General features: G+C 44.5%; 1 protein-coding gene across 6 annotated transcripts in view; it reads left to right on the top strand.

Annotated features, from left to right (window-relative positions):
• The window catches only part of ARHGAP40 (Rho GTPase activating protein 40), a 104251-nt gene that overhangs the window by 67064 nt on the left and 22585 nt on the right, over positions 1-14602 (top strand). For 5 of the 6 annotated variants that reach the window (XM_025213844.1, XM_025213845.1, XM_025213846.1 and 2 more), the window contains 8 exons: positions 7011-7089; positions 8529-8689; positions 9604-9769; positions 10150-10241; positions 10374-10451; positions 10729-10888; positions 11949-12031; positions 13239-13445. In XM_025213844.1, coding sequence (XP_025069629.1) covers positions 7011-7089; positions 8529-8689; positions 9604-9769; positions 10150-10241; positions 10374-10451; positions 10729-10888; positions 11949-12031; positions 13239-13445 — 1026 coding nt within the window. The remainder of the gene's footprint in view (positions 1-7010; positions 7090-8528; positions 8690-9603; positions 9770-10149; positions 10242-10373; positions 10452-10728; positions 10889-11948; positions 12032-13238; positions 13446-14602) is intronic. The other variant, XM_025213847.1, reaches the window with a different exon arrangement.

Genomic DNA, 14602 nt, shown 5'->3' with positions numbered 1-14602 from the left:
CCTTGCTGATAAATTCACCCATGTGTGTTTACATAATAGAACTTGCCCGGTTCTTTCCTTTCCTGCCACCTGCTGCTGCCTTAGAGATTTGAAATACTCATTTATACAGTCTGAGACTAGCTTTTCATTTTTACAAAACATACTTTTTCCTTAATTGAGGTGGTCTTTGGTCTAAATATAAAATAGATCTGGTCTGTTTGAAATGAATATAATAAAAAATATAAAAGTGTTTTAAATATACCCTGGAAAGTTGAACAAAGCTGAATAGTAATTGCTGCTGACTTCTATAGCTACCCACATTTAAGTTTAGATAATTCTGTGACAGTTGCACAGAGTCCCAAGAGATGTAAATGTGTAAAGCAACTTGTTTTTGCTGATGCACAAGGGGGTGATGTTGAACATGTTTTTGTATGTGTAAATAAAGTAACTGTTCTTGGGAGTCCAGTGTAGGTACTCCTATTTTAAAATGCTGATTACATTTAATGATTTAAATGAAATTCTATTAAAGTTTTGTGTGTCAGGGTGTGTTTAAGCTTTCCTCAGAGGAACTGGGGGTGAGCTGCAGCCAAGGTTGGGAACTTCATAGTTAGTAGTAGGGTCGGAAGGGACCTGAGCAGATCATCAAGTCTGCCCCCCTGCCACAGGCGGGAAGAATGCTGGGGTCAGACGACCCCGGCAAGGTGTCTATCTAGCCTCCTCTTAAAGACCCCCAGGGTAGGAGCGAGGACCACTTGCCTTGGAAGTTGATTCCAGATCCTAGCCGCCCAGACTGTGAAGAAGTGCCTCCTGATATCCAGCCTGAATCTGCTCTCTGTCAGTTTATGGCCTTTGTTCCTTGTTACTCCCGGCAGTGCTCAGGGGAACAGGGACTCTCCCATTGCCTGCTGGTATGCCTTGGCCAGTTTATAGACGGCCATCAGATCCCCTCTCAGCCTCCCCTTGTGGAGGCTGAACAGGTTCAGATCCCATAGCCTATCCTCATAGGACCTGCCCTGCTGTTCCCAGATCATGCGAGTGGCCCTCCTTTGGACCCTCTTGATGCTGTCCACATCCCTCCTGAAGTGTGGTGCCCAGAACTGGACACAGTACTCCAACTGCAGCCTGACCAAGGTCGCTTGCATAGAGGGGGAAGATCACCTCCTTGGACCTGCACGTGACTTTAACTGGGGTGTGCCTGTGCTGCTTCTGGGACAAAAGCCAGAAGTTTCTTGTTAGGAAATCTTTCCCCTCTGCTCAGGGTCAGATTAATTGACACATTTGGGGTCAGAGGAGTTTTACCCCATGGTCAGATTGGTACCGACTGTAGGGATTTTTGCCTTCCTCTATAGCATTGGTGATGCATAGGGGGTGCATATGCACCCCCTAAGATTGGTTGTGCACCCTCTGCGAAAAGCACCACTGATGCTGCCAGCAATGCCTGTGGGTGGTTGCTGCTCACCGCTGGCCGCCGCCAATGCTGCTGGTGGCATCTGTGGGTGGTTGCCCACTGCCAGCTGGCGCTCGCCATCCCCCTGCCCACCGCCAACAACGCTGTGGCTGCCTGTGGGAGCTCCCCGCTTGCAACTGTCATATCCCCACCACTGCTGCTGCCTGTGGGTGGTCAAGGTGCCCCCCTCAGCCTTCGGGGGCATGTGGCGTTCATGCTCTGTAGTGGGGGGCATGGCTCCTATATGCAGGATCTTTTGAGCATATTCTGACAACATTTCATAGAAGCAAAACATTGGCTGCTGTGGTTTCCCTGCTTTACCTGTGGCGGGTTAGGCTCTCAGGTCTGTGTTGTCAGGTTTGAGGATAATTTTATGTAGAGTTTAGATTATGGTTTGGCTAGGGATGATCCTATCTCAGGGAAGGGGTTGGACTATATGGCCTCTGGATGCCCCTTCCAGTCCTATTTCTCTATGATTTCTATGACTCCTAAAATGAATCCACTTTTCCATTGCTTACAAAACATTTGAAGAGCTCGTAAATATAATCTTTTGTACACACTTGTTAGGTTACAAATATTTATGCATTTGGTATCCCATTTAAGCTCTTGCTTTAAAATGACATTTATTAAAAGTGAACTATGGAAAATGCTAAACCTGCCTATATAAATAACTTGAAACTTAAGTAACAGAACATTCCTTCCCACTATTAATTATAAGCAAAATAGTCTTCTAATAGCTTTGGTTAGATATATGGAACTTCTGCGTGTTTGAAAGATCCACTTGCTAGCAGAATGGGTTGGCTGGGGTGTCCAAGAAGAACTGAAAGCAAGTGTGTTTTAAAGTAGTCTCTTTAAAAAATACATCTCCTTTGCTGAGCTGCCAAGACCTTGGTGTTTATGTTTACTGGGGTTTTTCTGCCTCCGTTGCAAGAAATGATGAAATTGCAAGCACCTAAAATGTCAGGGAAATTCATAGATATAGGGTCGGAAGGGACCTTGTAGATCTTTTAGTCTGACCGCCTGCCCTGGGCAGGAGAGAACTGGACTCAAATGACCTCATCCAGGTAAACGTCGAGCCTCCTCTTAAAAACCCCCAAGGTAGGAGCCATCACCACTTCCCTTGGAAGTTGGTTCCAGATCCTAGTCGCCCTGACTGTGAAGTAGTGTCTTCTAATATCTAGTCTAAACCTACCCTCTAACAACTTATGGCCGTTATTCCTTGTTACTCCAGGAGGCGCTCGGGGGAACAAGGTCTCTCCCAAACCCCGCTGGTCCCCCCTAGTAAGTTTATAGACGGCCACCGGGGCCCCCTCCAGCTTTCTTTTGCAAAGGCTGAACAGGTTAAGGCCCCGTAGCCTCTCCTCGTAGGGTCTGCCCTGCTCTTCCCAGGTCATGTGAGTGGCCCTCCTTTGGACCCGCTCAGTGCTGTCCACATCCCTCCTGAAGTGCGGTGCCCAGAACTGGATGCAGTACTCCAGCTGTGGCCTGACCAGTGATGCATAGAGGGGGAGGATCACCTCCTTGGCCCTGCTTGTGATGCATCTGTGGATGCACGACAAGGTGCGGTTAGCCCTACTGACCGTGTTCTCACATTGTCGACCCATGTTCATCTTGGAGTCAATAATGACTCCAAGATCTCTTTCTGCCACAGTGCTTTCAAGAAGGGAGTTTCCCAGCCTATAGATATGCTGCTGGTTCCTACTGCCTAAGTGCAGCACCCTGCACTTGTCAGTATTGAATCCCATCCTATTTTCATTTGCCCGCCCCTGTAACCTGTCCAGGTCCCACTGTAATCTGTCCTTCCCTTCTAGCGTGCCCACCTCACCCCAAATCTTGGTGTTGTCTGCGAATTTAAACAGGGTGTTTTTCACCCCATCTTCCAAGTCGCTAATAAAGAAATTAAACAGTGTGGGCCCAAGGACTGAGCCCTGGGGGACCCCACTGCCCATTTCCCTCCAGGTTGAATATGACCCATCCACCACCACTCTCTGAGTATGGCCCCTCAGCTGATTTGCTATCCATCTGACTGTAGGCATCAATGCCACAGTCGCCTAGCTTTTTAATGAGAATGGGGTGGGAGACAGTGTCAAAAGCCTTCCTGAAGTCCAGAAAGACTACATCTACCGTGACACCTGCATCCATTGATGCAAACAATCCAATTTATGCAAACAAAAATCCCTTGCATTTTTTTTATTGTATTGCAGGAGAAATAGCAAATCTTCAATTCAAATAATTAAAGAAGAATCATCATATTTATTTCTAATGTTTGTTCTCCCTCCCAAGGCTGTGTACTGAGATCTTGAACGGTTTAAAAAAAATATTGGCGCTCTTTCATAGGCCATGATCCAAAGTCAGACTGACTTCTTCTGTAGTTCTTGGAAAAGGCCAAAAGAGAGAGTTCTTCTTTCCACAGAACTTTTTAATGGGACATTTTTTGTCCTTGGTGTCAGATGTGGTGTATTTGCAGTCTCTGAAGGACCGTGTAAATATATGCTTTAGCATTTATTTCACTTTCCTCATCTTTATAGGACTCTCCTTTTCTAAATTCATTCTCACAATCCCCTTTTGTGTAGTAGATTTGGTATTATCCACATTTTACAGGTGAGGAAACTTGAGACACAGAAGTGAGCTGTTTTGTTGTGTCATCTCCACCCCCCCGGCCCTCCCGGTCTTTGCAGGTTAGTCTAAGTTGCAAAGATTGAATCAATATGAAAATGAACAGACATTAACTTTTGATTCAGGAAATTCAGCCCCATGCCTACAATGACTCAAGCCAGAAACTGGGGGGCACTGGAGCACAGCTCTCAGGCACATGGCCAGCATGGGCTGTGTGTTCACTTCCCCTTCCTGCTGCCTGCAAGGTCTCTGGGATTTGAAGTCCAGACTCACAGCAGCAGGGTTGCTCATCATGTCCTCTTCCTGCTTCCAGGTGCCCCTGGGATTTGTAGTGCACAGTCGCAGCCAGCACTAAGTAAGCAGGGCAGGGCAGCTCCATAGTTGGGGGATAGGAAGTTGAACCCCATTCCAGGCCCCAGACCCTGGTAGGGATTTTCCTGCAAGGGCCAGTGAGCTAGCCCTCATTGCTCCAGCTAGGGAGCAGAGGGGTGGGGCCAGCCCTGCCCTCTGAAGCGGGCAGCCCAGCCCAGCCCAGCACTGCAAAATGCTGGGATGCTGGGGGACTCGATTTAACTTGAACCACAAAGGGATCTGGGACAGAAGTTTCATAAACCAGTTTGACCTAAATCAGTTAAGTCTGATATTACATTCAACCAAGTTTATCTTAAACCAGTTTCAGCCATTTTGAAACTGGTTTATATGCACTGAACTTCTGTTCTGTTACAGGTTTAAACCAGTTTCTGATGACTTAACCCAGTTTGTGTTACAGCAAAGGTTTTCAACCTTTTTTGGTTGGTGTACCCTTGGTGGCTGGTCAAGAAGCAGGGAGTCCCCCAGCAGTTGATGAGTGGGGGGGCAGGGGATCCCCAGGCGACTGATCCAGTGAGGGGAGGCCCCTCGTGGAAAAATCAGAAGTGCTGCCAGTGAAACCAGAAGTGCCCCCACTTTTCTGTGCTGCTGTTGCTTACCCCCGGGGCCTTCCCAAATACCCCCAGGGGTATACATACCCCTGGTTGACAACCCCTATGTCAGAGGTTTAAACCAGGTCACTTAAACCAGATCTTCGTTTATGTGTAACTTCTGTCCCTAGCCACAAAGTTAATAGCATTCCCAGGTCTTGATCCCAGTTCAGTGGCTTAACCATAAGATATCTTACTTTGTTTCCTATGCAGACTTTCTGAGCATTAATTGAATTTGCTGGCTGCTTATCCCATGGTCTGAAGATAAGGCTGTCTCCCTGCAACCTTCTTGCACATTTCCTTTTATTTATAATGCTGTTTTTCTAATGACAATTAGACAAAAGAAATTATTCAAATTATCGGCCCCATAAAGCACTATGAGGCTGATCCAAAACTTAAATAGATACTAGGTTTAGTCTTTGACTTCAGGAGGAGCAGGCTGTAGCCCAAAAAAAGAACCTATGTTCTGCTATAGGTCTGACAAATAGGGAGTTTTAACTCGTTTCACTATGATAACTTCCTTACTAGAGTTCTTTTCCAGAGTCTCTGATGGAGGCCTGGGACATGTGATTTATGGAGAGGCTGAAAGAACTGGGCTTATTTAGTATGGAGAAGAAAACGCTGCTGGGGGGGAGGTTGACTTGTAAAAAGTTTAGAGATGGACTATTTTCTGTGACTTTAGGAGAGACGATAAGGTGCATCCTTAAATTGCAGCAAGGAAAATTAAGGTTGGATGTTAGGGAAAACTTTATTGCAATGGAGTGGTTTAAGTATTGCATCAGGCAACCCAAAGAAGTAATGGAATCTCCAAGCTTGGAAGCTTTTAAGAGCAGGTGAGACGAGCACTTAGGGGTGGTGTAGTTGGAGATGAACCTGCCTAAAGCAAAAGGTCATTTAGTCCAACCTCCTGAGGTCCCTTCTATTCCTATTTTCCTATGATTTTGTGCGCATGCACCAGTGGCTTTCAACTCCTGTGTACAACTTTTATAAAACTTCTTGGATTTCTAGCATAGCTTTTCACATGCACACATGAATTATTATTTGCAGAGTAGGCATGCCAGAATGGAAACCCTGTGGTGTTCTAAGATCATGCAGTATGTTTGTTATTCACTGGCACTGTAGTTGCTAAGTCACTGGTCCAGCTATGTGTGTGGTTTTAGTTGCATCTCTTGCTCAAGAAAAAAGGAAATCTCTTTACTTCCACTTGATTTACTTCACTTAATATCAGTGACTCTTCATGCATTTGTGTTTATTCTTAGTTTCTGGTTAGCCTGGGAATGTAATGTTGTTTGTTGGAGTTGCTCTATTTGTGGTAAAATATTTAAATGAAAATATTTCCTCATGGTTTTTGTTTTATTTTCAGCCAGCTCTGTCAACAAAGAGTTTGCATTAGCATATTTATCCTCATGTTACAAGTGCTTCCCGACAAACTTAAGTTGCATTGCATTTCTGGGACCTGCTTAACTTGTAGCAATGGGCTAGATTATTGTAGAGCAGAGGACATGAAACATTATGTTGCTTAAGCCTTAAGTCCTTAATTAAGTGGTATTTAATTAAAAGAACTTTGAAAACTGACTGCTGACGGGTTCATTTTGACTATACTGTGCCTGGCTTGCAGACCCAAAACTAGCAGATATGTCAATTAGCTGCTGGTGCTTTGATAGGGTCTGAATTGGCAATTTACTGATGACTTGAACATCCAGCTAATGGTGGATGGCAAGGTGTAAATGGAAGACTTTGTGCTATTGGGAGGGTAAGGGGCTGGGGGGAGCAGAATTTACAGCTTTTGTAGCTTAGGTCATGAACAGAAGCTTCTAACAATTTCATAACAGTTTTTAAAGTGATTTTCATTTCTGCAGCAGGCCCTGTACATCTGAACTTAAAGGTACTTAAGTAGCTCTTTAGTGCAAGTGAACAATTTTCTTAACCACCAAGCCAGGATGCTGCATACTTGCTCTCTGTATATACAGCAGGGTGTACCAAGCGCATTCTGCTTTTTATTTCCTTAGGAGGTGGTAGCTGAAACAGAGGAATCGGGCACAACTAGGTCACAGCACAGTTTGGGGTCTTCAGGCAACACACGCAAATGTAAGGAAGAGCTTTTATCTTCTTGTCTATCCCTAATGTACTTCCTTAAGGCTGAGGGTGAAGTAACTTTTGGAAGAGCAGTATGATGAGTGTTTTCATATAAAAACAGGTATTCTGTCATACTGTCCTTTTGTAGATTTGAAAAACTAAAAGCTACATTTGGAGCACTTTCCTTATAAGGAAATCTCTACCCTCATAAGCAATTGCAGCATGTAGCAGAGTGTGTATGCCAGTTTCTTTGTTTGCATGTGCAAAGGACAGTATTTAGAACAGTCTGTTTTCCTAATAGGTCTTGAATTTAAAAAGTGAGGAAGGGACACTCTGAGATAGAGATGAAATTCTAAGAGGTTCTAGGTTAGCTTAGCTCAGCTGGTTCTGCCTCCGGTATCGGATTCTGAGAAGGGTATGTTATCTTGTGTACCGTGCCATATGTAATAGGGGCATGCGAAATGGGCCATATTCGATTTAGATTCAGCCTGATTCAGGGGACAGGGATTTGATTAGTTGATTTGGATCACTGTCCTGATTCGATTCAGCTGAATCCAAATCTGAAGATTCGATGCCAATTCAGAGAATCAGCAATTTTGGCCATAGACACAGCTTTAACTGTTTTTTCTACATACCACAAGGTATCAGGTGCGGCTTGTGAGCACTGAGAATAGTGGGGTGGATGGATGGACCATCCCACAGGAGTGTGGCCCACCCCCCCCATCCCCTGCATGTTCTCCAGCAGACCTGGAAGTGGACCTGAAGTACTTCTGGTTCACTTCTGGGTCCGCCACCAAGCGTGTGGGGGGGCTCCCCCACCCTGCCTCCCCAGCTTTGCAGTCATCCATAGGGGGACCCTGGGTGCCCCCCAGACCCAGGAGGCACCAGCTGCAGAGCTGGGGGGCAGGGGGGTCCCCCGTGTGCTCCGCGGTAGACCTGGAAGTGGACTGGAAGTGCTTCTGAACCACTTCTGGGTCCGCCACCGAGCGCGCTGCAGACCTCCCCATGCTCCCACGGGACACTCTATCTGCCCCACCATCTCAGTGTTCACGAGCCGTGCCTGGTACCTTCAGGTATGTAGAAAAAACATTTAAAGCTGTCTATGTCCGAATCATCAAATCTCTCCAAATTGATTTGAGATTCACCTGCTGAATCGGGCTGAATCTCCACCAAATCGAATCGGTGATCGAAGCTTCGCACAGCCCTAATATGTAATGCCTAGGTCAGTGCCATCCAGAAAGGGGGAAGTAATGGCCTTGGCTATCTTCTCCCTTAATCTCAAGATTTTCATCTCTCATGGGTTTGCCAGACCTTACCCAGTACTCAGATAATGTTGCTTGGTGAGAGAACTTTGGCGTCACAAACTTGTTTAATACATCTTCTTATGTTTACTTACACATTTCCTTTTGCGTTTCAAGATCTATCAATTAAAACCATGCTTTTGACTGTAGCAGGTGCAAGGGGACTTCAGGACTTCTCAGACATGGTTAGGAGCTCTGGAAAAGAGGAGATATTCAATACGGACGTTGCCTACTCGGAGCAAGCGGCCATTCTGCTCAAGGGATCTCCTCTACCCGAATCCAGGCGGATAAAAGAGGAGAATACCTTAACTGTAAGGGCCATGAGGCACTTCTCTGAACTTCCTGTGTCCCCTTCTTTCTTGGGGTGATCCTAGGAATTTTAGTTTCTGATTTTTTTTTTTTTATTTTTTTTTTAGGGTACTTGATTGAACAGGTTCTTTTATCATTAGAAAGAGCTCTGTGTAAGAGTCAGAGCAGAACTATCCATGTGTTTTAATGCAATGTTAACTAAGTGCAATTATTATGGTAGGGCTCAGGAAAGAAGGAATAATCTTGGAACAATACTTCTGCTGCAGCACCTACAGCTCTTCATTGCTGGTGTCTGGATCTCTTTCAGGGAGAGAGAAATTGCAAAGTAGGAGTAGAAAAATAACCAGGCTAGAGATACTGGACTGAAGACATCTTTGCCTTGTCAAGAGGAGCAGAATTGGTGAATGGCACAGAAAGCTTATTGAGCCTTCTTTCAAATGGTAGAATAGATTGGGATGGTTTTGTGCAATTTATTTTGCCTGACCAGCTTTGGCTCCTGAATAAGGCAAAGCTGAAGAGAAAATGGTGCTGGTGGAAAGGAGTTCTTCCCTTTGACAAATCCCTTTTACTAATTATTTTAAAATACCCATTTAACATATTTAAATTACCATATTCAGACCATTCTGCTCAGGATTTCCCTCTTCCAGCCTTGTCTTATCAGACACTGTCATTCTGGGGAAACTTGTAGAGAAAGGGGTTGCAGCACTTGAGGCCATAGGAGATGAAGGCTTGGATAAGACCTTCACTGCAGATACAAAGATATCCTGGTTCTGCTGTGAGCAGAAGTCTGGGGCTGGTGACAGGCAGGTTTACAAGTGGAAATGTAGAAGGCAATATTAGAAACATTTCATACAATAAAGCCAGCAGAGCCATCTGGGCTGGCACTTAGGAACTTTCTTTCATTCTTTCTCTCTAGAAATTTAAGCTCCGCAAGGGCAGGCTGGGTGTGACCAGAATTGGAGACTTATCTCCGCAGGACATGAAGAAGATCCCCACGCTGGCACTAATTGAGTTGACAGCTCTCTGTGATGTCTTAGGTGTGGAGCTGAAGAGAAATAAGGCCATAAAGTTGAAAGCAACAGGTCAGCTCAATCTCTTGTCTTTAATTTCTCTTTAATGTTGAGGTCTTTTTATTTCTGTTAACATTATCAAGCAAACAGGATTTTGGTAACATTCAACCTCACTACAGGTGCTCTTGCATTGGAATATAAATCCAAAATAAGTGCCCTTGAGACATGCTAGACTTCTGTGGGTCTTTCTGTGATCTGAATCGTATACGTTGTTTCTTCTCTGCTCTGTGTGGCTTTCCCATATCCACTTGTGATGGTACTGCAGCATCTAGTCTCCTTTTCCTTTCAGTGATTATTTAATAAAGTGCATTCCCCAGTTCAAATAGAAGACAGGGCCCTTCTTATTTTGCAGTTCTTGACAACTGTTTATATGCACATTGTCTTTATTGCAGAGAATCGACTCTTTGGAGTTCCAATCAACACTTTATTGGAAAATGACCGAAAACTCATCCCCAATGCCAAGGTCCCACTGATACTCCATGCAGTAAGTTACCTTCCAGTTTCAGTTGCATACAATAGCTTCAAGAGCTGAGAAGTATTCAAGACCTTAAACCTAGGTCTAAAAAGACTGACATCTGGTCTTCCGCATTTAAGAGCTTGCTTTCCTTTTTCTCAGCTGCTGTCATGTCTAGAAAAGAAGGGGCTTGACACTGAAGGCATCCTTAGAGTTTCAGGGTCCCAGACCAGAATCAAGGTATAGTATTTCTGTTAATACATTGAAGTAGGGGGTGTAAGCAAGTGACTGTTGCACAGGCCTTACTTTTGGTACGCACATCCATTTTGGAATGGTCCCCACCACTTTCTCTTCTATCCCACCCTCCCAGTTACTTTCTCCAAAATGCTGGAGTCTGTTAGCAGGTTTACCCTACCTGCTAATGCCCTGAAGTTTTTGGATTGTGGATGGGAGGTCCAACTTGTGTTCTTATTGTGCCTGTTTATTGAAAGTGATGGAGATTTTTTTCCCTCTACAGAATTTGCAACAAAAGCTGGAAAGTGACTTTTACTCTGGCCTTTTCCGCTGGGAAGAGGTTCATCAGAATGATATATCTGGCTTGCTGAAGAGGTTCATTCGAGAGCTGCCCACTCCTCTGCTGATGGCAGAATATCTTCCTGCTTTTGCTGCTGTGCAAAGTAAGTCCCTGTTCAGGCAGTGTGGCCTTTGTAGCTTTGTGTTTTTCTTTATAAAAGTTTGTCTTATGCCCTCAGAGGTGTGTCTCACATCTGTTTTAGCTAGAGATTATGTAGTGCTGGCCATGGTGTATGCAATCTCAGTTAGCTAAATGTTGAATTCTTACTCATCTCCAGTAGAATTTTATGTATAGAGCTTTTTACATGATCATATCGGTGTAGCTTACTATCATTATTTATTTGTATAGTTGTAGTACCTTGAGCCCCAAGTGAGATCAGGGCACTGTTATACAGGTCCTTACAAATGTCTGGAAAGAATGTTCCTTCTATAACGAATTTGGATTTTGAGATGTCAACACTGTTAAAGAATGGAAGGGGGAGTTGAGGTACATAGAGAAAGGAAGCGAGTAGCTCAGGGTCTCACAGTAGGCCAGTGACAGAATCAGGCACAGTGCCTAGATCTGTATTCTTTTCCATCTGTGTTCCTTAAGCTTTGCAGCTGTGTGTGTGTGTGTGTGTGTGTGATTTCTGTTAATTTTTCATAATGTTTTCTTCAAAATGTGTCCATTCCCCAGGTTCTTCACTTTTTTGGGGTGCCATTTATAGCTTCACTATAAAGTTCACATGGAATTTTAAAGTGAATTGCTACCTCAGTGCTTCAGATTAGATTACCTATTTGTAATATGTAATTTCCTTAACAAAGATGTTATGAGTTGAATTAATTCAGTAAAACTTAACTCGGTTCCTGGATAAGCAGTGAAGAAATGTAGATCGTTACTTATTTGGGTGCCACGGAGAACTTTCGTAAACTCCCATCCTCATAAAGGATCGAGTCAGGTGCTTGAATCCTGTTGGCTTTGGCTCCTAAGTTTCACATACATGCTAGAAAATGTTACCCTAGCTTCTCCCATATCAGTTACCCGAGCTTCATAATAAGATACTAGCCTGTTCAGAGCTTCAGTTCCATATGGGAGCCAGATTGGTTTAGATTTTTACCTGGACTCTGTTTACTTCACACTTAAGCTGTTGCTGTTTGATGGCAAAGAACATGTTCTCTCCTTAGATATCCCAGACCTGAAGCAGAGATTGCAAGCCCTCAACCTGCTTATCCTGATTCTGCCAGAGCCCAACAGAAGCACCTTAAAGGTAATAAAGAAAAAAAGGCTCTAAGAAAAACTTTAGGGGGGAAAAATGTGATATCCTTCCATGTACCTAACTAGAGAACTTATCTTTACACTCCTCTTTCCATGAGAAATTTAATCTAGATTGCATTATTTAGTCTTGTGCCAGCTTCATTAACTTGGTGGGTGTGAATGCTTGGGGCAAAATCAAGGTTCCCACATATCATTTAGCGGGTGCAAACTATAAGCATGTGATTGCTGTATTGTTGTACAAGATTGCAGAAGCATCAGGCATTTATGCCTGTGAGATAATGTTTGCTTATGCTCCTGCTTGACAGTCTTGCTCTTCCCACTTGAATGTGGTGAAATACTGGCATCTGAGGCAAAACAAAATAGTTGCTTATTACAGCAGCCTAGACTATCTGTTGGCTACAGGGCCTTGGAGAGTAGGTAAAAGGATTTCAGTGCAGCTGGTATTTGTGTCTCTGTATCCTGATGTCATTTTAATAGTGAAAAAGTTGCAAAAGCTTTAGCTTTCTACTCCTTTGTAATCAGAATACATTGAAATCCCCTCTTTACTCACAACACTACCTTGGAAAAAGAAATGCTGTTTCTGGGTCAGTTTTGTAGCAGTGCAGGGCATTTGATTGGCCTTGTGTTCTTCATGAGTCATGGATACTGCAGAAGCCATATCAGTGATCCCAACCAATAGTTCATTGTTGCCCAATTGTGCCTCTCCATAAGAAAATCCTGATTCAGTTCTCTACAAAACTGTGTAATTTTTCTTGGGCTAGATTGTCTTAGAAATCTGGATCATTTGACAAATTTGGGATATATTGTAGTTTTACGTAGGAACAGGGAAGAAGTTATCCACCTCACCTGGGAGAAGCTGTGAGTTTTTGAGGGTTTTTGGGATGGGAAACTGAGTGAACCCAAGGGAGGTGGGCCACTACAGGTCAGGGAAAATGACCTCCTGTTTTGCACAAACCTCATCATCTGACCTGATTCTTGAGTTTGGGTTCACTGAAGTCGCCACACATCTCTGTACTATAAGCTGATGTTATCCTAATGCTAGGACGAGACCAATGAATTATTTTGAGCTTTTGAACATAAGTCTCCTGAGATGAAAGGTTATTTACATTAACCCAGTGAAGACCTAGCACTCACTCTGGTTTGCTATATGTTAAAGTTAATGTCTTGGAAAACATCAACTTGGCTTCCTTTCTTGTCAGGCTTTGCTTGAATTTCTCAGTAAAGTGGTTGCCAGGGAGAAAAAGAACAAAATGAATCTCTGGAATGTTTCCATGGTCATTGCCCCGAATCTCTTCATGCACAAGGCGCTGCCCAGCAAGGTCCCGGAAGGGAAGGAGAAACAGTTGGCAGAAGGGGCAGCTAATGTTGTGCGGATGATGATCCATTACCAAGATCTCCTTTGGACTGTAAGTCACCTGGCAGTCTGTTTGGAGGGTATCGACATGGGCATTAGTCAGGTTGGGTCAAAGCTTGGCACAGTAAGATAATCCTGGAGATTACAAAGAAAATAGAATTCTGTAAATGAAAGTTTTGGCTAAGCTGCCGTCTTCTGCTGCTCCCAAGCCATGTAGGCAAAGCACTGTCTATAGAGTGTTTGTGGGGGGGAGGGATTCCCCAATTCACTGTACAACTGTCTGCAATGCTGACCGATTTCTTTGCAGATACTTTGCTCTATATATTTTGAGACCATAACAGCACAACTTTGGTAAAATTCTGTGGAAGCCACAAATACACTTCTTTCTGTAAGGAGACAGAAGCTGGAAGGTTCCTCTAAAGGAGTAGGGGCCAACCTTTTTGGCAAGTGTGCCATAACCTAACCCCCACATCCTACCCTGAGTAGTGGAGACTAAAGAATAGGTGGTAGTTTCATAGTTTGTAGGGTTGGAAGGGACCAGGAAAGAGTACTGGGGTCAAATGACCCCGGCAAGGTGTTCATAGATTCATAGATGTTAGGGTCGGAAGGGACCTCAGTAGATCATCGAGTCCGACCCCCTGCATAGGCAGGAAAGGGTGCTGGGTCTAGATGACCCCAGCTAGATGCTTATCTAACCTCCTCTTGAAGACCCCCAGGGTAGGGGAGAGCACCACCTCCCTTGGGAGCCCGTTCCAGACCCTGGCCACTCGAACTGTGAAGAAGTTCTTCCTAATGTCCAATCTAAATCTGCTCTCTGCTAGCTTGTGGCCATTATTTCTTGTAACCCCCAGGGGCGCCTTGGTGAATAAAACCTCCCCAATTCCCTTCTGTGCCCCCGTGATGAACTTATAGGCAGCCACAAAGTCGCCTCTCAACCTTCTCTTGCGGAGGCTGAAAAGGTCCAGGTTCTCTAGTCTCTCCTCGTAGGGCGTGGTCTGCAAGCCCTTAACCATACGAGTGGCCCTTCTATGGACCCTCTCCAGGTTATCCGCATCCCTCTTGAAGTGCGGCGCCCAGAATTGCGTGCAGTACTCCAACTGCGGTCTGACCAGCGCCCGATAGAGGGGAAGTATCACCTCTTTGGATCTATTCGTCATGCATCTGCTGATGCACGATAAAGTGCCATTGGCTTTTCTGATGGCTTCGTCA

Source organism: Alligator sinensis, unplaced genomic scaffold (assembly GCF_000455745.1).
Source record: "Alligator sinensis unplaced genomic scaffold, ASM45574v1 scaffold460_1, whole genome shotgun sequence".
NCBI lineage: Eukaryota > Metazoa > Chordata > Crocodylia > Alligatoridae > Alligator > Alligator sinensis.
Note: the sequence above shows the minus strand (reverse complement) of the source record. Positions and strands in the feature narration are given on the sequence as shown.